The sequence below is a fragment of the Trichinella spiralis genome, assembly GCF_000181795.1.
Source record: "Trichinella spiralis strain ISS 195 chromosome Unknown Scfld1085, whole genome shotgun sequence".
Lineage (NCBI taxonomy): Eukaryota > Metazoa > Nematoda > Enoplea > Trichinellida > Trichinellidae > Trichinella > Trichinella spiralis.
The window spans coordinates 39,367-62,280 of NW_003528024.1; the positions used below are offsets into that span (position 1 = coordinate 39,367).

The following is a 22,914-nucleotide window of genomic DNA, read 5'->3' on the forward strand; positions in this document are numbered from 1 at the left end:
CATAAAACGGCAAAAATTTTCTTTCTGAAGTAACTGAAATTTTTTGATACAAGCTGTTGAAAAAAAAAGAAAACATTACAGCCAAAACATTGACGGATATTTTTTTTGAAAAAAAGATAATTTGCTAAGCTTTTCTTTCTGTTTGTTGTTGGAAACTGGATTAATTATATTGTTCGGCACAGAATGCGAGTGCTGTTGTTGGGTTGCGTTGTTGATCAGTAATTTGCAATACAAGCTTGTTAAAAATGTATGCAGCCAATAAAGCCAGCATAGGCTGTTTACCTGAGCTATAAGAAGTGTAAATGAGGATCATTTATCACAACTTGCGTTATTTAATCGGTCATCGGTTTTCAACAGAGCAAAATTACAAAATCACGTCCAGATTGCTCAGTTTCTGTAAACGTCCCTATGGATAAAGCAATGGCCAATTAAGCACAAATCAGTGCTGGATGTGATCGTCTAATCTGTACGTTTCGCATTTTCTCCATGGATCAAGCTGGTCATTGATCGTCAAAGCAATTTCCGATCAAAAGGGCGCGGTCGGGTCTGACTAATTGTCGACATACGGCTTTTGTCAACGTGCAGTTCGGTCACGCAACACCGTAGACAAAGAACTTCCAATAAATCCAATCCAATCCAATCCAAAGTGAAGTCAGGTACCGCAGTGAAATAGGGGAAAAGCATTTTTGGGGGAAAAATTTTCCCCCTGAACAACACTGAACGAGATCGTTTGTTTCGTTCAACTTGTAAAAATGAAATGCATACAACGCTCAATAATACCAACTTGGACAACCAACAATTGTTGCAGTGACTGCACACTGTCTGCTAATGTATTTTTAGTAGAACTTTTGATAAAATGGTCTGGTTAAGTTGGATCGATTTGGAACGGAAAAAGGCCAAACCAACATCGTTAGCTCGATAGCGTGTTCATCAATTTGTCAAGCCGCCAGGGTCGGCTTGATTGGCCGGGCATTGGCACTAATTAGCCCAACGCGGCCGGCAATTGAATTCAAACCGTTCCTGCAAAAGCCGGATGATCCAAGTTGGAGCCGTTTTTGGGCTTGTGATTTCAAAATCAATCACCAAGTGAAGCCGTGGAAAACGGTCTGCCGTGATTGATTGGCGCCAGCCGTGGTCACCACGCCCACGCGTACAAGGTTGCTTTTTGCAACGGCTTGTCAAGGGACGACGGAGCCGCTTGGTTGACGTGATGCAACGCCGCCAAAGTCAACAAACTGAGAAGAGCAGGATCACGAGCAGAAGTGAAAATGTGAATGATCGATGCAAGCCAACAAGCGCATCTGCATCTGCGACGTTGTTCGACTGCTCGCGGGAGTTGGGCCCATCAAGCGCCCGCCGTCAGCAGTCGACGTTTTTGAAACAGCCAACGCCAGCCGCCTCTTTTCACAACCAGCAACGGATTTTCACTTCTTTTTCACTACTAGTCAATTTTCGCCTACAAATATACTTCCCCACTGTGCCTCACCCTTTTATTTACAATCGACGGGGCGGTAAGTTGACGATTGTCCTCCTGTCAATTGATTCAAACAATCATATGACTTTTATGTCGCTTTTGAAAAACAATTCTTGCTCTTTGCTTTTGAAATCAGTGAATCGAATTTCCTCTTCAATAAGCCCGCGAACAATTCGAGCCGTCGTGTAAGGTGCTATTTCTTTCAAGCACATCACATTTGCTTTTCCGCACGCGGTGAAATTCAAAACCGTCGCCAAACTTCACCTATCACACAAATTGCTTTCACGTATTCCAAATTTCCAAATTTGCATAATCATCTCTCTAGTATATTTATTATCTGGACAATTTTCTTTTTTTCTTCTTTACTAAAGCAGAATTTAAGTTTAAAGAAATTATCATAAAACAGCAATTCTCGTCTAGTCTGAAAAGTTCCAGTTGCAATTTGCAACAGCAACAATTAAAAAAGAAAAAATTTTCTCCATCCAACTTTTAAAACTATGTATATGTATATATTACTTTAAACTTGGAATTTGTTTTTTTCTTTTTCTTTTGCACATTTTGTTTTTTTGAATGAAAAAATGAGCTAAAAATGTGCTTGTAAATACGTGATTGTTGCTGTGTTTGCACTGATTGGCATAAGTATATAATAATCTGGATTCATAGTGTTTTTTGGTCGTAAAAAGTAGAGAGAGAGAGAGACAGAGGAAGAGAGCACACACAGCTGATGGAATTCTTTACGAGGGGCTTTTCAATAGTCACGTTGAAAGCCGTCGTCGTAGAATGGCTAATTTGCGAAGATATTTAAAAAGCTGAACGTCAGTTGCGGTGTTTCATTGTTTGTTGCACATTGTTGTTTCCGTTGTTAGCAAACTATGAGAAATAGGCTCAGCTAAATTCCAAACTGAAAATAGCCCCTCGAGTCTACACTTTAATCCTTCCGTCATCGACCAAACTGATCCGCTATGTATGGTCAAGTGAAAGGCAATTCCAGTCAACCGCGAGCACGTAATCAATGCACTCAACAATTGCCAAGAACTGAGATTAATGCCGAATTCCAAATAAAAGATGAATCGCGCTGTCAACGAAATCAAGGTTTTAAGCAGGCCAGCAGAGAAAATTCAGCATATTGAAATTTAAATTTGAGCGAAGTTGTTTTCATAAGAAAACAAAAAAACATTGAAGCAGACAGAACACTATTACAATTTTACACTCATTCATTTTATAATTTCAGTAAAAGAAGCTTCTTTTAAATTTGGGTATAGCATCTAGCGAATAGTGTGCTAAATGCTTTCAATAAGTCTGGCGTTCCAATCCGCACTAACAATAAGCCCATCAGCAACAACAATTTTCACTAGCTTCAGAGCTTCTTCATTCCAATTATATACACTGTATTCATTATATGATAAAGTTCTTTTGCAATGAACAACGAGTGAATTAGTGCTGTTTAGAATTCGTGAAAATTTTGTTGAAATATTTTCATCTGCTTGATGGACGTTCGTTTATCCAAGTCGAAGCATCAAAGCACACCTGTCTGTGCTAGCAGCAACGTATAAGATGCAGCAATTTGCCGTGCTTCAAACCAAGCACTCTTATGGCTCTGGTCATAAATAGCAGCTGCGTTCAGACCTATGAAAAACAATTTTCCAAACTCACAAGTTGACTGCTATCGTAACATGCTAAATAAACAACATAACGAACGAACAAACAAACAAACAAACAGCTTTCAGAATAACTTCTTCAATCATGCGATGAAAATTTGAAACTATTTTTATCTGAAAAGAAAAAAGTCTATATTTTGTCAAATTCTATGCTCTAATGCAATAAAATCAGCTTTCATCACGTCTGATCACATGAAATATGCATCAATCATTATCAGTGGCTAATCGGCGCCGCAATAACTGCCAAAATGATGTGACAATTGCTGCTCTATAATTAAGAAATAATACTGAAAGGGAAAGTGGAAGTTGGATAAATAGCTGCCGTGGAATTCAAATGAAATAATAACACAGTTTGATAATTACACAAAATATTTACTGACAATTCTTGGAATTAATTGCAAAGCAAAAGCACTACACAGGATGGTCGTGATTGTACCATATTTATATGCTTTATTTTGTCGTCAAGATTCGCTTACACGAGTGTTTTCAAGCGAGCGTAATTTGAAAAAACCGCGTTCGAAACAGTGCGTTTTATTGTTGTAATAATGTTTTAATTTTTCTTCTTTTATGCATTCATTATTATTATTCAGAGCTTACGTACGATTTGGTTTCCTACTGATGAAAAGAGACTATTCGATCAACCGAAAGCTCATCTCCTATCCTGCGGATGGAAAAGCTGAGCGTCGGCAACGCCCCCTGTTGATGAATCAGTGCCGCCTTTACAAGCGTACAGGCGCCAATTGATCTTGTTTAAATTGTTACATGCATCCACAACAGTGGCCGGCTTGGGGTCGACCGGGCGCGGTTGTGTTCATGCTAGCTGTTATTTTGTTCCTGCTCATCCCGTTTGCAGAACTTGTCGCGCAGTCGCGCATTACTCAAGCACGGCTTCGACCACCACACCTAATCGACCAACAACAAGATGCCACCAACACGCGTAAGTGTTTCGCTGTTTCACTACATATTCACTTAGGCAGTGTGTAAATTTCAAAAATTTATCTTGTCAGAGTTGGGGTTCGCGAATATATTATTACTCAAAGCAATATTTTCCAAGTTATATATTTGGTTTTGTGTTGTTTATTCAAAAACGTTTTCAAGCAGAAAACAATCCCAAGATGCACTTAAGTTAATGCACTGATTGCGCTCGATCAGAACCGCCAGATGTTTTATAACTTAAAAAATATTTATATATTTAATTGTTTTTATTTGTTTATGATAAGTAGACAAAAAAACCTAAATCAAAATAATCAAACAGATGTGCATATATTTCTAATTCTAATAAACAAAATCAAATGAAAAGAAAAAAGAAGGCATTTAGAAGATCAGTTGCGAATGGGCTGATCGAATTCAATCATATTGGAACGGCTTTTTGTCGAAGCGACCGTCGCCAAACGCGTAGAACTTTTCCTTTCGTCAACGACTGGTAAACAGCAATAAAAGCGCAGATTTACGATACCCGACAGCAATTGAGCGTGCATTTAATTATCATCCAATAACCTGGCAGTTCGTTTTGCAGCCCAAGGTTAGCTACTTAAAGCTGCACTTAAGTTAGCTGTTTATTCACACACAGTAATAATTTGTACAATCATTGGGATTGGATAATCTGCCGGATTAGTCGGGCAAAGTCAAGATGAGGATTGGCGGCGGGAAGAGAGAGATAAGCACAAACAGTTAGGGAGGAAGTTGTCCAAGCGTAGCAGGCCTATTGGGTACCAATCGGAAGCGGTCTTGTCTCTAGGCTGTTGAACTTGAACAAAACTGCCCGATCAAGCGGTGCATTTTGCATAATACAAACGTCAAAGCGATTTACAATCGAATGCCGGTAATTTAAAAGTAATGGAATTATCGATTTGATTATCACCAAGGCTGATGGGCGCGTAAAACATTGCCACAAGAAATGACCACCTCATATACTACAACTACCACTACTACTACTACTACTACTACTATTCGCCTGCGGAAATGAGCTTCGCATTAAGCTTCTCGCGCCGCATGCGAGAACATTCGATTATCACGGTGAAACAATTGGACAATTTGATCACGATTTATTTACTCAGCATGCAAAAGACAAAAATTAATATACAAGTAGGTTGTAAAGAATTATTTTTAGAAATGTTCGTACTAAAAGAGGAGAAACAAAATTAACAAATTCAATTTTATAGTTATTGCGAATTTAAGCATCGATCGTGCGAAAATAGTTTTCAAGAACTGTATATTTTATTGAACGGTATTCAACGGATCATATAAGTCACAGTTCCGATAGTGATTGTGTAAATGTTTTATGCTGATAAAATATCTGGGCATTTGTCAATTGGCAAAATAAAAATTTCATACCGTGATGAAAAACAGTAACAATAAGTTTCACAGAATTACTTAGCAATACTTGAAAACGTACTCTATATTAAGATTGATTAGTTCTTCAAAAAATAATGAACAGTCATCACCAACTGATAGATTAACAAATTTGTTCAATCAGTCATTCATCATGATCAATAAAATTTCTTCAAAATAATTGATCTTGCATATCTTGAAAACCCAGAAGATATAAGAAATGAAAAATTGCACATTAATCAGCAAATACAATTCAGATATTTAATATGCAGTAATGTTGTGAAATGAGAAATAGCTTAAAATGTATGTGGAATCTATATGAAACACTTCATCTATATGAATTGCAAATCTCAACTCACCATGATCATCGTCGTGACTTTAATTTTTCAAATATTTACGAAACATCTACCCGACAATGTTAATATGAAAAGAACAAATTAATTACTTATTATCGAAGTAAAACAACAATTCTACCTTTACAATCCTTACAAGAATTGTAGGCTCTACTGCAAGGTTCTGTCCGCATCGACTTATCGTTCATCAGATCTTTTTCTGATAAGTGTAACGCAACAACGGATAAAAGCTTTTCCTCAATCACAAGAAATCGTTCCCTAACAATAACGGTCGTTATTTGTGACGTCTGCGCAAAGCCGTATGCAAATTTTTCACGTTGCGTGCGTACGCAAATTTCCTTGTTTGCGCATCTCTCTGTCCTTTCAAATATGAACAAGAAGAAAACATTCGTTATAACTGAATTTCTGTTCTGCTGTAAACAAATCACACTGAAAGCAAATAACATTTTCGTCAAATTACTTCATTATCAGTTATTACAGTAGGACACTGTTCAATTTTATGAAAAAGGTAAATGGTATTTTCCACCTAAAATACGCGTCTCATATTGCATAGTAAATTTTGAATTTTTTTCCATTTTCCAATTTTCCACTGTCTATTGCTTTCCATTTCATGATGAAAAAGAAAACTGAAAACTTAATTCAATAATTTTCAATTTCACTTTTTTGCAACATTTCAGCCTAATGCATTAGGTAAACAGAATTATTTTTTCATTTAAAAATATTTAATCATAATTACTGAATAATTTGATGAAAAAAATCCCACTGTCTAGTAATTAGTCTTTCTTTTCTTGTAAAGAATAAATTCGAAATAATCTTTCTGCTGCGTTGGATCATATCGTAGAAGTAGCTCGTTCAACATCTCATGTGCTGATTTTCATTTAATGAAGAATATCTTTTAATCAGTGTGATAAGTACAACGCTTACAAAGTCAACACTTTCATCTGATGTGGGCAAGAAATTTGGTTGTGATAATTAAATATTTTCTCTTCTTTCAAATTTTCCACTTGCACAAATGAACAGCAAAGACATACTTATTATAAAATTGACGACCAGTCGAACGAATTCCCCACTTCTGGTAATACAATTAAACGTCGTCATACGGCATACAGCTGGCGTAGATGATTTTCCAAAAAGCAATACCCTTGCCTATATGACCATTTTTAAATCTCATGTTATTTCTGTAATCTGGTATATATTTAAAAATTGCAAAAATTTGCATTCATTATGAAAGTATATCCTGCTCCAAGGAAACAAAAAATAATACTCTAATCCTGGGAGAGTAAAAAAATCTCCTAAACGATTTGAATTGAATTGCTTTTAGCAACATGCAGAAATGATTAATCAATCTGAATTTGTTTAAAAAATATTAAAATTCAAAAAAAAAAAAGCAGAAGCAAAACTGCTGCGAAAACGTTCGCAAAATAAGAAGATTATAAAACTATTGTACATAAAAAGACTAGTCAGCTGTTCGGCTGGTGGAAAATTCACCTTCGGCTGTTGCAGCAAGTGTTTCCTTCCGTCTCAGTGTGTGACTAAATGATTTGCTCAAATGCCAAGTGGCCAGTTAGCGCAGTGTTAATGGCAGAGGAGAGAGAACATGCTGCAGATAAAGAGTCAATGAAAAGATACGCGAACTGAGGCTGCCTGGCTTAACAACAGAACAAACAGACTGCTGGCTGACTGCTTAGGTTCGATCACTCAGGACGAACAATTCTTTCCCATTATTGAATTCTCAGCCTAATATCGTTTGCAGTTTAATTTCATTAAAGATATTTTCTTGCTTTTCGACACGTTTAAACAGCGACACCCACATGCTAATTGATCATCAGTACCACCAATTCAGAGGACTGTCATCACAATGAACAAATAGTTTAGCAAACAAACAATACAAAAGGTTGTAAAATGCATACATTTGTACGGTTCAGAGTAGTAGTGGTAAAATTGAACGCCTTCTTCTTCAGCAGTTGATTTTCTTGCCTTCGTCTTTCACACATGTGCACAAAGAAAGATCTGCATACTTTACCCTCAGACGCGCACATGCACACACACACACACACACACACACACACACACATTCTTTCGCTTTTGCGACAAGATTAACAACACCACCAACGTGGTCGCTCCACTTAGCCGTTGAGTCAATTGATTCGCTAGCGTGATGATAATTCATGCCGAATCCTTTGGCCAAGCCCAGATCGGCCTCTTCTACTCTAGGCGTTGTTCCTTCTTTGCATTGATTGAGACTAACAAGCGCCGGCTGCTTCCGGTCCTGTTGGACTTCTCACTTTTCGACAGATTGACACAACTGCCAAAGCCTTCAGCACTGGTGATTACATCTTCTGCTTGGTGAGTGAGTGCGTCGCTGCGGTCTCGTCGCGATTCCATATCCGGCACATCGCCATTTCTTGGCAATGAACTTTTGATTGTCTTGAATGGGCTCTTGTTCTCCATTAGAAAGAGGTCGACAATCAAAACCGACCCGTCACCACCACCCAAATGAGATTCATGGACCTTCTCTCTTCAATATTAACCTCAGTCTATATTGCTGTCGGTCGGTCGGCTGGTTGGGCGCAAACAACAACCACTGCCGAAATTCCATTTTCCGAAGACATCATTCTCACAGGTTGGTTTCACTGTCAGTCATTTTCTGCTCAGTGCTCAGGAGGAGGAGACAAAACTAGAAAACCACTTTTTAAAGTCACGATGAAAAATTGCTTATTTTTTCTGTTAAATTCTGAAATATTAAGTTGTATATTTAAAAAAAAGAAAAACATTTTTTAATACACTGTTCATTCGCATAAATTAACTGTTTGATTTGATTTAAGCACTTTTGAAATATGCCGCAATGCTGTAAAAATGGCATGATAAAATAATTAAGTAATGCCCCTCAGAAACTTTAAGCACAAATTTTACACGTCAATGGATAAAAAAAAGAATTTTACGCGGTATTTGTGTAAAAAAAAACGTGTGAAGAGAAATTCACAAAACTGAAAACGGTATGCAAAATGCAATTAGAAGAGCAGTCATGCGTACGAAAATTACGAAATCAAACTTTCATCTGCCATGAATTAAACGCTTCAATTGTTTGCACTTTGATGAAATCTATTTGAACATCAACCATAAAATCTCAATAGAGTTAAAATGCGTTCTTTTCCTATTAGAATTTCAAACTGTCCAGTACTCGTTCGTATTCACAAAACGCAATATTAGAATGTTGATTTCATGTCTGAAAATAATTAACGAGAAAAAATAATTGAAGTTCACTTCAGAGGCAAAGCGAATTCATTCAGATTTGGTCTGATTGAACAATGCTTAATCACAACGGAATTGCATTCGTATCGTTAGTCATCAAAGCCTCTATTTATATAATAAATTAACTGCAATTTACATTTTCTTTTTCTTTAAATTTCAAAATTAATTTTGTTTTTTTTAAACTTCAATCATAAGTGAATACACACAACAACCATCTATCTCTGCTCATTCTTCTACTTTGGTCACAAATTTCAGTACCATTTTTCTCAGTTTGTTTGAATGTACTAGTCTGCAAGCTTTCTTTGCAAACGCAAGCTGTTGTTAAATCAAGTGGAATTGGTTTTCAGAATGTTGATTTCAGAATGAATTGCAATGTGATGAAATTGCAGAATGCGTGTGCTGTCACAATGGTACAATTCTGATGACGTACCATTCATTGGTCGATCTGTCCTAGTTACTACAAACGGATACTTTGCCAAATTTTCATTATGCACAATTAAATCGTACACGCAGTGCTATGTAGTGATCTGACGTTTCATGATTTCAATCTTGTAAAGGGATAGCGTTTTTGGTGGAATTAATTGAAAAATGCCTTCTGGTTGACTTTCTCAGAAAATAGAAGGAGAGAAAGCAGAAATAAAAAAATCAATAATTCCCAAGCAGAGGCTCATCAACGCAATACAGCTGCTTTCACAAGATCAGCAAGCCGTCCTGGTTGACCGCTTTGCTCATTTTCAAGTAGTGAAATTTCAAGCATATTTTTATCCAGTTAATCTTTATATTTCCAATATCATCATCCATCGTTCGTGTGTTTAGACAAAATTCGGTGCTACAGCTGCATGTCGACGTTTTACGAAAGTGCGTGGGCATTCTTATCCCAAGCCTTCAACAGACCGCTCAATTTCACCAACGAGTGCGATTTCCCGACAACCCAAAGCCGTGTCGGCATGGTCGACTGTTCAAGTGTTTGCATCAAAATGTGGGAAGACACGACTCTGTTAGGTAAAAATCACACTCTCAAGATCACGCATAAATTCCACACCACTAACCACACTAGTCATTTCGCATCGCTGCTCTTTCTCTCTCTCCCCCCCCCTCTGTGCTGGACATAGATCTCTGTCAGCTGGCAAGCAAACGTTTGCCAGTTGCAATAGAATGGAGAAGAAAGTAGCAATGGTGAACTTCCTCTGTTAGATCAACAAAAGCACAAAATGAAATTTCCCATTTGTTGTTTGTTCTTGACTAACTGAGCGATTTGTTTGCCATACTACCCAGACACACATACACAAACTCTGTGAAGCGGTTTCAGAAATAAGAACGACAATGTTCATTCAATTCAATTCAATTCAATTCAATTCAATTCACTTCTTCTTCTTATTTTACAGGGATACCGTTTCGTGGTTTCATACGAGGATGCTACGATTCAATGTTAGTGCAAGGGTTCAATCAGACCATTGTTCGTTGGTACCGGTGGTTGCATCGAGATTCGTGTCACTTTTACAACAAACAAGAAGTACTGCAGCTGCCGTTTCGGGCTACACAGCAAAATGGCGACCGCCCAGACCGCCCTCCAGACCACTTGTACATTTGTACGTGCTATTCCGAAGGCTGCAACGGTTCAGGGCGTCTCAGTGCAGCTGACTCACATTTCAATCCTCCACTGTTGCTTCCCTGTTGTCTGCTGTTGTTCACAATATGGAATCAACTGTACAGTTAGCTAGTAAATCGGAACAGAACAACATTCTAACAATTGAACAGTAGGTGAAGAAAAAAAGCACGTATCAGTACGAAATTCGACATTTCTGTGAAAGTGAACATTTTACTACTCATCGGAAAATAAACCGTAACAAAATATCTTCCTGTAAATTAACATTTTGAATTCAAACAAAAAGGAAATCAACAATATTAATGCGTTTCAAAATTTGGTTTTTCTTTAAAATTCTGATGAACAACAAAAGGCATTTAATAATTTAAAATAAAATATAATGATAAATACACTTTTGTTTAAAGAGAAGTTCAGTTAATTTTAAAGTTAACATTTTAAAGTCCTCATTCAGTCACCAACGCAGTCAAGCAGTCATTGTTCTTTCTAAACAAGCAGTTGCCGAAGTATAAACATGCAAAATATTATCAAGCTGGTAAGCAATGCAGAACTTTCACGTTTTCTCTATTTAAATAAATACAACATTTCAATTACATTGTATTGCAGTTCAATTTATGATATACTCCACATATAATATAACATATACAGTTATAGGGGAAACAACACTGGAATGCTTAAATTACTTTTTTTCAGGTGTACTTATTAGCATTTTGCATCAGCGCTTGCAATAGTGCTTCTTGCCCTAAGATCCTTAACAGCACCATTTTCGCATTCAAGTTTCCTGAGGCTGGTAATGAAAACAAATTCAAATGCATGATGATTATGAAGCGTAATTCGGAAATTAAAAGACCCTTCGGTTACGACAGCTTGAGTGAGGTCAATTTAAATTGCCAATTGAATCTTAGAGGTGGTGAGCCTTCCAATCCGCTTCAATGGTCTATGTTGCCTAACCCGATACCAAATCATTTATACCGTATAATGCAAAAAATGGAAGATAATGAAACGTATCATTTTCATGGCGGATTTCGTTTAACATTTGATTATTATGTTGCAAAACAATCAAGGATTCTACTGAACTGGGGAAGACCTAATGAATTTTCATTTACATTGCGATTTCCAATAGAAGTTTACAAAAATGGTAATCTGGTAAAAAACCGCACAGCATCAATGACGTTTTCACCGATGAAAGAGGATCCGGTTCAAATGTCCACAATATTTGACCCGAATGACTACAAAACTACGATTGTTACTTCACGAGAAGATAAGCGTCCTTACTGCAGGTCATTCATACTTCACGCTGACAAGATGACTTACGGAAAACTTCAACCTTGCGAGGGTTACAATGATTGGGAATATTTCGTTTGTGAAGCCAAACAATACAAAGATTGCATTGTAGAGTATCTGCCTCCTTGCTATCAGCTGACAGAGAATCAAACAGAATGCTACAAAATGGAGACGGTAATAACACAGCACCCTGAATTACCATATGGAAAACCATGTCCATCACTCCCTCTGGAAAAATGCGAAAAATGTATGAAATGTGTAAACACGACCTGGAGCCAATGGGGACTCTGGTCATCTAATTGTAATACTGCGACTCGTGAACGCTGGAGAACGCGCGATTTAATTCCATACGCTGTGTGCAAAATCACACCAGAGGATTGCTGCTTTGAATCAGAAGAAAAAATATTCGAAAAAAAATGCGAAACAATCTTCAGTCAATTTGTAAGGATTTTTCCTTACACCATTCCTGCAATCATTGCATTTTCTCTGGGTATTGTATTTGGAGGGAGGCAGATGTGGAAATTTGAAAAATTTTTGCCTATTATGGTATGTAATAGTTAGTATGCCTATTTGAAATTTTTCAACTTTTTTAACATAATTTTCATAAATATCAAAATAATTTAATGCTAAATATATTTATATTTTATCGAAAAATAATAAAATAATAAGAATAATGTCTCTTGCAACAAATGATCGAATGGTGAAAATAATAATTTCTTCAACTATACATGTACATGACATTAACATTCCATTTATTATCCAAACTTCAGTACATTTTAAAGAAGTATGGACGTTTCATAATTTTAAATATTATTCAAAAAAAGCAATACAGTACACTACAGTACAGTACAGTACAATACAATATAATAAAACAATAAACTAATTTTCATCTATTAATAATTAACTATGGAAAAAATTAATAAACTAAGTTCAATTTAAGAAATTTACTACACATTTCAGGAATAATATTTACAAATACTTAAATTCCATTTCAAAAATGTAAAAACAAACACTGCAATTCCTAACAAGTAGGCAATGCAACCTATACATCATATATGCAAATTTACTTTCGTTTCAAAATAATAATATGATGCACCGCTTTGTTTTGAAAATGCATCTATGCAAGCACCGAACAATACTGATAAGTAAGTTTCACAACTTCTAATTTATGAAAAAGCATTTTCGTTTGCAATAAAAAAAATCATTCTCTTCGAGTCCAAATTCATAAAAAACAATGCTCAAAATGTATTTGCTGCAGACAGTATGTAAGAAAATAAATGTATCATAATTCTGGCTAAATTAGCAGATGTTGCTTGCGTTGAAGAAGAAGAGGAAAATATAAGCCTAGCGTGGTTAGTTCTTTCAGCATTGGCATGCGGACCTGTGATTTTTCAAGTAGCCAGCGAGAATAATTTTACTACGAATAAACGACTAAAAATAAATGCCCACTGCATTTCTCTGCAAGCAAACAATGCTTGCGCTTGCTCGAAAGAAGCTAGAAGCTAACAATCTATATATATATATATATATATACGCACGTCCAGCGAGGTAAACTTCCTCCGCTTGAAACGAAAAGGTTCGTTCGTTCTTATGCACGCGTGTTTCTTTTGCCGTCGTCACTCGTCGATCTTTGTTGCGCTTACTCTGCTCTGCCGCGCCGCGGCCCTCATTTCTTGAGCTAGCTAAACGCAAGCTAATAACACGTCAACTGTTGTTGTGCTGACGAGTTGAAGAGCTAACAAAGCTCAACACTAGTTGTTTCCCAGCCTCAACAACTAAGGACAGCCGACCAACATCCTGCAGAGCGTAGAAACAAACAGCTTGCAGTGCTGCCGCTGTTTTTCCAACCGGCCATATTACTAGCATCGACGGCACCGCGTAGACCTCAAATTTTTACTTTTACTCTGCGAACTGAGTTTCAACTTTCCGTTCAATTGGTAAAAGTAGAAATAATTTACAAGAATAAAATAAAAATACTCCTGAAACATTGCACTTGCACAGTGAAATCATTTCTCTGATCTCATAACCATTTAGCGCAATCATGAGTGACGTGGAAAACGAAAACGCTGAAATTGACGGTCAAGAGCCAATTGATGAATCGCAAGAAGATCACGATGTCAAAGGAGAAGAAGAAGATGAAGACCAACATCGTCGACGTGATCATCAAGCTCAGCCTAAGCCAGAACGTGAAGGTAGTTCTAGTAGAATGTATTTTTATTTTTCACATGAAAACTTTAATTCTGTGTTTGTTAAATCTGTTGCCTTTTTATAAAATGCACATTCCTTGTGTACAGATGACGGCGCCTTTGGCAAACCAAGTCGTCTGCCGAGGGAAAAGCTCATGGCCAGTGAAGGTATAATTCCAATTCAAAGTGGCACAAACAAATATGCTAGTCAACGTGGAATGACCGGTTTCGGCGTTCCTCGAGATGTAATCGACAAAGTAAAAGCGGACAATCTTAAACCTGTGGAAGATGAAGAAAAGCTTCAAAAGTTACGTGATGTTTTGCCACTGCAATCTGGCACTAACAAATTCGCCAGTCAAAAGGGTATGACTGGCTTCGGCTGTCCTAGAGATGTACTCTACAAAGCCAAAGGAACCGGAGGAGCAACTGATGTAAGTTCAAAACAAATTTCTATCATTTTCTAAGTTATCCATTTAACACGTGAAAAACCGAATACAGCAATCAAAAAACCTTTTTTCTATGCAAGCAGCTGACGTAAGTTCTAGTCAATTCGTTGTCATCACTTAAGCTAACTAAGATTTTAAATGAAAAGAATACTCAATTTGAGTAGCGCTAAAACCTTCCCAAGTGATTCATTCATTGAACTTATTTTTAAAAATATTAAAAAAAAAATAAATTCCATGTACATGCAACTCAAAATTAAAAAGAAACAAACAGAACTTTCATCCACTCTAAACTGCATCTTTCTTAACTGACTGATTCTGTGACATCAGAATGAATAGCACATTTCATCCATCTTCAAATTTCAGCGCCCGTTCAGCGAAACCAAATTTTTCAGCAATTCTAGCTGAACACTTTTTAACTTCCTTCCATTGCTTACATAAAACCAGCAAAGCCGATGTTTCCAAAATTAAGTTCATATTATTACGCTGCAATTCACTTGTTCCACAACTGACAGTTGCTTTTTACAACAAAGAATGAAGGGTTATTATTATTATTATTACAAGCGGTTTACATTAATTATGAAATTGTTAAGATAAATTAAAAAAATATCATGAATACTGTTTCTCATTATTATTATCCTACATGCTTGTTGATGTTTTTTGATTGAAATTTCACAAGCGCTTCAGAGTTCATTCATTTGGCTCTGCGAACTGGTAAAGCTATAAAATTATATTTTTTCATTCATCCCACGACTGTAACACATAAAATTAACTGTCTCTTACAGTTCCTTAAGCTTTACATGATACATTCAGTGCAAAATATTCATTTCCCCTTTGTTTCTAATAAAGTTAAATAAGCATGTTTATTTCTTCATCACATATATATTTTGCACTGAAGTTATAAAGTTGTTCATTATATTATTTATACTTTCAATTTAGCAACTGTAGCCTCCATTTCTGATTTATGACGAGTTCAAATAATAACTTTCTTTAATCTAAAATTTAAAATAAAAAGTAACTAACTACTGATTTTATGAACACCTCACACTGAATGTTAGCCATCGTAATCGCTACGATGACATAGATCACTGCTTTCTTCATCTGTTGTTTCGCTATAATTTAGCGACTGCGTAATAGCTAACAGCCGATCACCTCAATCAACAACTGCAAAGTGCACATGTCGCTTTAACAACGGAATTATTTATTCTCTTTAAATGAAACTGCATTATTTTGATTCCAACAATTAATACACTCTATCTACTTATTCTGTAAATAATAAATTAATAAATTAATAATAATACCAATAACAGTAATCAAAATGATTCAACTATTGGTCAACGGATTCTGTCATTTGGGATAACAAAGCAGCACCATTATTAGTTTGATTTTCCATATCGCCATTTCTTTGGATTTTTAAGTATTTGTAATATTAATTATACGCAAATGAAGCGTAAAATGAAGCATAAATGACGTTACAGATCCCTGAAGACAAAGCCAAAGCGACGGATGGAGTGATCCCACTCCAAGCCGGTACAAATAAATTGGCTAGCCAAAGTGGAATGACTGGATTTGGTATGCCACGTAGTGTACTGCATCGATTCAATCCAGATCAAGATCGTAACAGCCAAGGCTTTGTCCATCTACAAGCTGGAACAAACAAATTAGCCACACAGCAGGGAATGACTAGCTTCGGTAGTCCACGTACAAATGTCACCAAATACAAGGTTTGAATTGAAAATCACTCAAATGCATCGCATGTTTATATTTACATATGAATTAAATTTTTCGGTGTAGGATTCCCAACGTGGCGATTTGGTTAATGATGAATCGGCAATGCCAAAGCAAACCTGTGGATACAAGGAAGGTGCCAATCAGTCAGGTATGACCGGATTTGGTATGCCACGTAATACAACCCTGATGCAAATTGGCCGGCAAGATCAGAAAAGCCAAGGTCTCATCCCATATCAGATGGGTATCAACTGGGCAGACAGTCAGGCTGGAAAGACTGGCTTCGGTATGCCACGTCAAATATTCACCAATTTCGTCGACGACAGTCGTGGAGAACTGCCTGAGGAGATGGCCCGTATGCCGGAAGTGCCGTTCTGGAGTGGTATGGAAAAGTTTGCCTCTCAGACTGGCATGACAGCAATGGGAATGCCCCGAGATGTTAAAGGTTCCTACCTGCGCCGACTCTGGTAAATTGTAAACTGCCTGCCGCCGACCGACTGTACTGCTTCACGTTGTTGTAAAATAATAATCATCAAAGTATAAACTGTGCTTAGATTTCGTTCGATGGTTTATCAAAGTACAGAACAAAAATTTTCAACCTGCCGCTTTAACCTATTATTATAAAATTATATATCTTAGACTCAGATCATTGTTCTTAAAAATGAAATCGAAAATTTGCCGGTGCCTTCTTATTCATTCGTTCATTCTTTCTTGCAGAAAATCTTCTTATCTCTTACATTATCATTATTTCTTTCATATTTTTCTAAAAGTGTGTTTTTCATTTTCATGCACGCTTAAAGAGAAAGCACAAACGCTTAGTGTTTCCTCTACGCACAGCTAGCCAACTCATTTCTACTGGCAACAGTCGAGCCCCTCTGCATTATGCCAAAAGTAATCTCTAGAATTGGTTACCACTGGTTTCCTACTGAAGCTAGGTGGTAATGATGATCTGTCGTTAAATTTTTAATTACAAACGTACGAATCACATGAGAATAAATACTTCACGTTCGATTTGTTCGTCGCTAAGCAACTAATACAAACGTGAATAACTATTACAAATTATTGACAATGGATCCGCTGTACGTAGCGTTGCACTATTTTCGCTTTCGAAAATTTGACCAATCCATTGATGAATGTACTAGAATATTACAAGAAAATCCACGTGATCAGGTAATTATCAAATATTTCATATTCCTTCTTCATTTTAGTATATACATTTCGATGTATATCTGCACGTTTACTGCTGCAATTTGGCCATAAAATTGCATTTCGACCACTGAAATATTACAATTTTCATCAAATTCACCGCTGATTAAGGATAACCAAATCAATTCTGTTAAATCACATGAAACAACTTTAAAACATATGCAACAGCTTTGAAACTTTCAATTCCATTACAAATTTAAAATTTTTAGCATCCCACATGCCAGCTAATTTATCGCTTTTATCACATGATTTCAACTTCCTCGCCCTTTACAAAAAAACGTCTAATAAAAAGCAATGGCAAAATAAAAAGGAAAAGCAATAATCTATGCCAATAACTCTTCTCATAATCTTTCTTCCAGATATTCTTCGCTAATTATATAATCGAACGTCAAATTTCTTGTTACTTATTTTTACTTTCAAAATAATTTTCATCATTTGATTATGAAAAAGAAAATGAGCAAACATATGACACTGTTTTCAAAGAATTTCAAATATATATTTCACTTTCATATAAATAATTACTTTTCACATGTTACAGTATGAAATTTACATCTATGAATGATATGAGCAATTCATTTCAGAAAACATCATTCTGATGCTGCTGTTGCTAAGATAAATATTTTTAAGTTGCAGAGTAAAATGGGTGAGATACACGCTTGTTTTCAATGCACAATTCAAGCGCAACAAATTACCACACAAAATACGCACCAATTTACGTCACTCAGAAAAGTCTTTCGATACCAGCGTCATTTATGCTATAACTTTTTTCAATAGCTCAAAATAATGGCATCGTTTAATTTTTTGACTGATTCATTCATTCATTCATTCATTCAAACACCTATTCATTCAGTGATTACTCATATTTTGCTCATTCGCTTTCACAAACATGACAAAGAGGAAATAAAACATCAAATAAACAAATATTCGAATAATGACAATTACTAAATAAACAAAAGTTTATCATCACTTATCAGTGATACCATTACTCAAGCCTAATTATCACTAATCATGCACAAATACTGTTCAATTTATTATTTTTTATCATTCAGTTATCGTTTCTCGTTCCAACAGAAGTATACACAGTATTCAGTTCAGCCTACTGAATTAACAAATTCAACAACTTTTCACAAAGGATATTTCATTTCATAACGTTCCATTGCAAAATTGAATCAGAAACGTCGATCTACACTTTTTACAATATCTTTGCAAAGCACAAGCTTGCACAGCTTAGTAAAGCAGATGCAACACTGCAATTCGTTTCCGGAATTGCAAATTATTTGTTTTGCATCTTCCTCAGTTGTTGCTTTCAAACTACCGAAACAACACTTCGATCAAAGCACTGGAATTTCAATTGAAAGATGCTACTGTTGTAATTCAGCGAAATTCAATAACATTAGCAATAATTATCTGCATTATAAACAAATTCTCATATGAAAATCTTTTTTAAGGAACATACAAAACTTATTCTTCCCATTTAAAACATCTAGAACATGAATGTACTCTAACATATGAACAAATAAATAAATAAATATAAATATAAATATAAATATATATAACAATATGTTCTTTAAATATTACAAAATTATCAAAGTGCAACGAAGAACAAACTCAAATTCAGTTTACAATATCTAGAATTTCAACTTGAACATCAATATTTTCATACTGTGTTTTGTCAATTTTCTGTAAAAATATTAAATAAAAAAATTTTAAAGATTCAATTTTAGATAAATGGCAATAAAATCTTAAAAGGTGAATAAACAAAAGGACAATTTTCATAATTTTTGTAATATGTATTCTACATAATAAGTTAAATGCGCATTCAGGCAGCGTGGTTACTGAAATTGAATTGCATAGTATGTCGAACAAGAATCGACGATACAGAATTCGAAGAAACGGGATTAGCAGAAGAGCTAATGAACGAAGAAGTGCTAGCTAACATGCCTCGCCCAGCTACGTCACTTCGAAAACCACAAAGTGCTTCTGGCAATGGTCAAGGGTCCAGGCCGACAACCAAATCTGGTCGACCAGTGACTGGCATTCTTAGGCCAGGTTCCCAAATTGGTCGAAACGACACGTTCGAATCTGTGCTGCGTACTGGACGGACAGCCAACAGCTCCCGACCAATCACTTCGATGACAGGACGCTTTGTCCGTTTAGGAACTGTCAGTTTGGCTTTCAAAATTTTGCAAATGAAATTTGCTTTCGATTTAATAATAATTATTATTAGGCATCGATGATTGCAAACAAAGATGGTACATTTATAAATGTATCACGACTGAATCTGTCAAAATATGCTAACCAGTCACAATTTGCCAGACCTCTTTTCGAATACTTATTATTTAGCTTGAACGACGTTCGACTTGTATATTTATTTGTGCAAAAGCGAGAACTGTGCAGAAATTTTAATTCCTATCAAATCACCTTTTCAGGCATTTCAGCTCGCTTCTATGGCAACAGAAGCAAGTGAATTCAAAGATTGTTACTGGAAAATACAGATAGCACGCTGTTATATGAGGTATCTCAATTTATGCTAATTTTCACAAAGACTGCAACTTTATCAATGGCAATAATATGAATGGAAAAAGATACGAAAAAGGCCAAAGCATTTTAAAATAAATAACATTTTAGAATTGGACTTAATCGCGAAGCGGAGAAGCAGTTAAAATCAGCATATGCTTTGCAGCCATCAGTAACCACTGGTCTACTACTTAGCAAAGTACGCTTTTTTGTTATTACCACACCGAGCTAACTTAATCATATCTAATCAAAGGTTTACTGTGCTATTGATCAACCATTAAAAGCAATCGAATCACTGCGACAAACGCTGACACAATTCCCAGACGAAATTAGCCTACTGAAAGCTTTAGGCCGCATATATGAAAATTTGAACGATTTTCATCAGTCAGAAATTTGTTTCAAACAAGTATTGAAAAGGGAAAGTGTAGACGTCGAATCCATCGCTTGTTTAGCAACCCATTACTTTTACAACGATCGTCCAGAATTAGCTCAACGTTTTTTCAGGTTTGTTGTAAAACAAAAAGACAGTTTAAATACACTCTTTTTGATATTGCTGTAGAAGATTGCTTCAAATGGGCGTTATGACAACAGAAACACTTCTCAACATAGGCTTATGCTGTTTCAATGCGCAACAATTCGACTTGGCTATTGACTGTCTGCAACAAGCTATTACTTTAGCTGAGGATGAACAAGCGGCAGATGTGTGGTATAACGTGGGAAAAATAGCACTAGTAAATAATACTAAACGAATTCGTTCATTCCTAATTATTTCTATCTCTAACTTTGTTTTATTTCAAATGTTATTCTTTTCTAATTTATTTTCACTGATAACTTTATAAAAGTATGGCCAACTTAGGCTACAGGTGACATCTACTGGGCTCGACAATGCTATTCGTTGTGTCTAGCCTATAGCAGCGATTACGCAGAAGCATGGTGTGATTTGGGAGTTCTAGAGATGCATGAAAACAATACAGATCAAGTATGTACAAAAAAAGAAGACAAACAATGACATCATAGCAAAAAAGTGCTTTACATGTTCAGGCAAAATCACTGCTCCAAACAGCCATGCTACATGGGGACTACACTTTCGAACCGTTTTATAATTTTGCACTACTCACATACCAAGTTGAAAACAATTTGAGCATTATTTAATACGTAGTTGTAATATTTACGTGACTTTTAGCTTGGCGAATACGGTTCAAGCTTGAATGCAGTGAAGCGAGCTTTGGAAATCAATCCAGAACACGTACCGTCGAAAGAGCTCAACAAACGCTTATTCAACTTATTAGTAAAGTTATGATGAAGCAGAAAATTTACAGTGGATAGACACGTGAACATGGATATCAAACAATGATTCAAAAATGGTTTTCATTCAATATGCTTATTTTTATATCTTCTACTGTTTCATGTAAAAATTTATAATCAAATTTCACTTCAAGTATTCTCATGAATAAAAACTTCTCAACTTCCAAAACTTGTACTTTAAAGCTGTCGAGTTTAAAAAGAAATTTTAAAGTAAAGTTAAGTGTTCATATGAAAAGCGGCTTTTGTTTTAAAATTTGTTTGTTGCACTTCGCTACCAATCTGAAAGACTGCAAATATTTTTCAACAAAAAATACATTGTGCAATGGTAAGTTGGTTCCAAGACTGCATTTTGAAATTTTTTCAGCCCAAAATGAATCAAACAACGAGGTCAACGATTAAATCAGTAATTTTGAAGAAAGGCCCATCCGGTAAAGAATGGAATTGTACCAGCCGGAATCAGAATTTGAAAAAATTTCAGCCACCAAAAATTACAATTATCATATTTGGTGATTTACAGGATTCGGTTTCAACATTGCTGGTGGGAAAGATAAGTCTTATTTTCCTGGTGAATTTGGCATATTTGTAACGAAAGTAAAACCAGACAGTGAAGCAGAAAAAAACGGTCAGTTGACAGCTGGCTGCAAACTTCTCTTGGCAAGTTTCAACAAACAAACAGAAGCAGATGATAAATTTGATAAATTTTCTAATTTCAGGTTAATGATCGGAGTTTGATCGACGTGACCATGGAAAAGGCAGTAGAAATTTTTCAAAATGCTCACGGTGAAGTAAAAATAAAATTTCAAGTAGATGCAGAAACTCGCTTCCTGAAGGTAACGGTTAGCAGAATTGCGACAAAACCTTCAACAATGCTTTTCAACTGGCACCACAATTCAGCCTAATTTCGATCTAATTGCAGAATTACAACAAAATAAACAATCAAAAAGATTTTGCATATAATTATGAGTCACTGAAAAAACAATCAACGAGATGCACACAACTGCTCAAATAAGTGATCGTGCATTTCATTTCAGAGTGGATAACCTTCAAAAATAGAAAACACATTAAAGCAAAACAGTAATAATCATTATCCACTTTTTGTCGTCTTTTAGAAAAATAAAATATAATCAAAATATGCCATCCACTTGAAAGCTAGTTCAAATTGCCCACCACTGTTGTAACCAGTTGTGTGAAATTCATGTCAGCTGAATATTATAAAAAGTGAAATCAAAAACAAATTTCAACACACTTCGGAACCATTCGCACAAATTCTGAACCATGCATGCAACAACAATTTCGTTTATTACCATTTTGGTCGTTTTCACTGGTACAGCATTTTTCCACTTTCTGTGATATATTCTCATTTAAAATTTGCCGTTAATATTCGAATACTCTTTGTACATTTCCAGCATATGCAAGCGCCAACAAGCCGGGTATATGCCCGATCACACCGAGAGGTTGGAATTCCGGTTCAGGAAGAGACTGCACAACTGACTACGACTGCAGAGGTCCAGAAAAGTGCTGTCCTCGAGGGCACAGATATCGCTGCACAATGCCAACAGAGAACCATCGTCCGG

At 35.9% G+C, this 22,914-nt stretch overlaps 10 protein-coding genes across 10 annotated transcripts; 8 read left to right on the forward strand and 2 right to left on the reverse strand.

The window, feature by feature from the left end:
* Nucleotides 1-752: 752 nt before the first annotated feature.
* Tsp_10816 (conserved hypothetical protein) lies at nucleotides 753-1,119 on the forward strand. Its single transcript, XM_003370159.1, has 2 exons — nucleotides 753-830; nucleotides 871-1,119. Exons 1-2 carry the CDS (start codon nucleotides 753-755, stop codon nucleotides 1,117-1,119), a joined length of 327 nt encoding a protein of 108 aa, XP_003370207.1.
* A 91-nt stretch (nucleotides 1,120-1,210) lies between these two features.
* Nucleotides 1,211-1,663, forward strand: Tsp_10817 (conserved hypothetical protein). The gene has a single exon (XM_003370160.1). The coding sequence runs from the start codon at nucleotides 1,211-1,213 to the stop codon at nucleotides 1,661-1,663; it is 453 nt and encodes a 150-aa protein (XP_003370208.1).
* A 1,889-nt stretch (nucleotides 1,664-3,552) lies between these two features.
* Tsp_10818 (7 transmembrane receptor) lies at nucleotides 3,553-3,876 on the forward strand. Its single transcript, XM_003370161.1, has 2 exons — nucleotides 3,553-3,656; nucleotides 3,723-3,876. Exons 1-2 carry the CDS (start codon nucleotides 3,553-3,555, stop codon nucleotides 3,874-3,876), a joined length of 258 nt encoding a protein of 85 aa, XP_003370209.1.
* Nucleotides 3,877-3,894: 18 nt separating this feature from the next.
* Nucleotides 3,895-4,559, forward strand: Tsp_10819 (conserved hypothetical protein). Its single transcript, XM_003370162.1, has 3 exons — nucleotides 3,895-4,069; nucleotides 4,140-4,257; nucleotides 4,451-4,559. The coding sequence occupies exons 1-3, from the start codon at nucleotides 3,895-3,897 to the stop codon at nucleotides 4,557-4,559; spliced, it is 402 nt and encodes a 133-aa protein (XP_003370210.1).
* An 821-nt stretch (nucleotides 4,560-5,380) lies between these two features.
* Nucleotides 5,381-6,281, reverse strand: Tsp_10820 (hypothetical protein). The gene is made up of 3 exons (XM_003370163.1): nucleotides 6,277-6,281; nucleotides 5,938-6,176; nucleotides 5,381-5,514 (listed from the first exon to the last, which is right to left on the reverse strand). Exons 1-3 carry the CDS (start codon nucleotides 6,279-6,281, stop codon nucleotides 5,381-5,383), a joined length of 378 nt encoding a protein of 125 aa, XP_003370211.1.
* A 1,740-nt stretch (nucleotides 6,282-8,021) lies between these two features.
* On the reverse strand, nucleotides 8,022-8,415 carry Tsp_10821 (conserved hypothetical protein). Its single transcript, XM_003370164.1, is given in 2 exon segments — nucleotides 8,022-8,334; nucleotides 8,348-8,415. The coding sequence occupies 2 exon segments, from the start codon at nucleotides 8,413-8,415 to the stop codon at nucleotides 8,022-8,024; spliced, it is 381 nt and encodes a 126-aa protein (XP_003370212.1).
* Nucleotides 8,416-9,458: 1,043 nt separating this feature from the next.
* Tsp_10822 (conserved hypothetical protein) lies at nucleotides 9,459-10,074 on the forward strand. The gene is made up of 3 exons (XM_003370165.1): nucleotides 9,459-9,521; nucleotides 9,732-9,806; nucleotides 9,838-10,074. Exons 1-3 carry the CDS (start codon nucleotides 9,459-9,461, stop codon nucleotides 10,072-10,074), a joined length of 375 nt encoding a protein of 124 aa, XP_003370213.1.
* Nucleotides 10,075-10,615: 541 nt separating this feature from the next.
* Tsp_10823 (conserved hypothetical protein) lies at nucleotides 10,616-12,921 on the forward strand. The gene is made up of 3 exons (XM_003370166.1): nucleotides 10,616-10,780; nucleotides 11,365-12,501; nucleotides 12,916-12,921. Exons 1-3 carry the CDS (start codon nucleotides 10,616-10,618, stop codon nucleotides 12,919-12,921), a joined length of 1,308 nt encoding a protein of 435 aa, XP_003370214.1.
* Nucleotides 12,922-13,996: 1,075 nt separating this feature from the next.
* Tsp_10824 (7 transmembrane receptor) lies at nucleotides 13,997-17,746 on the forward strand. Its single transcript, XM_003370167.1, has 5 exons — nucleotides 13,997-14,147; nucleotides 14,250-14,572; nucleotides 16,063-16,308; nucleotides 16,379-16,779; nucleotides 17,728-17,746. The coding sequence occupies exons 1-5, from the start codon at nucleotides 13,997-13,999 to the stop codon at nucleotides 17,744-17,746; spliced, it is 1,140 nt and encodes a 379-aa protein (XP_003370215.1).
* A 1,583-nt stretch (nucleotides 17,747-19,329) lies between these two features.
* Tsp_10825 (tetratricopeptide repeat protein 8) lies at nucleotides 19,330-22,239 on the forward strand. The gene is given in 11 exon segments (XM_003370168.1): nucleotides 19,330-19,680; nucleotides 19,746-19,880; nucleotides 19,948-20,033; nucleotides 20,147-20,234; nucleotides 20,289-20,539; nucleotides 20,595-20,766; nucleotides 20,892-21,014; nucleotides 21,219-21,323; nucleotides 21,705-21,846; nucleotides 21,858-21,931; nucleotides 22,054-22,239. 11 exon segments carry the CDS (start codon nucleotides 19,330-19,332, stop codon nucleotides 22,237-22,239), a joined length of 1,713 nt encoding a protein of 570 aa, XP_003370216.1.
* Nucleotides 22,240-22,914: the final 675 nt, after the last annotated feature.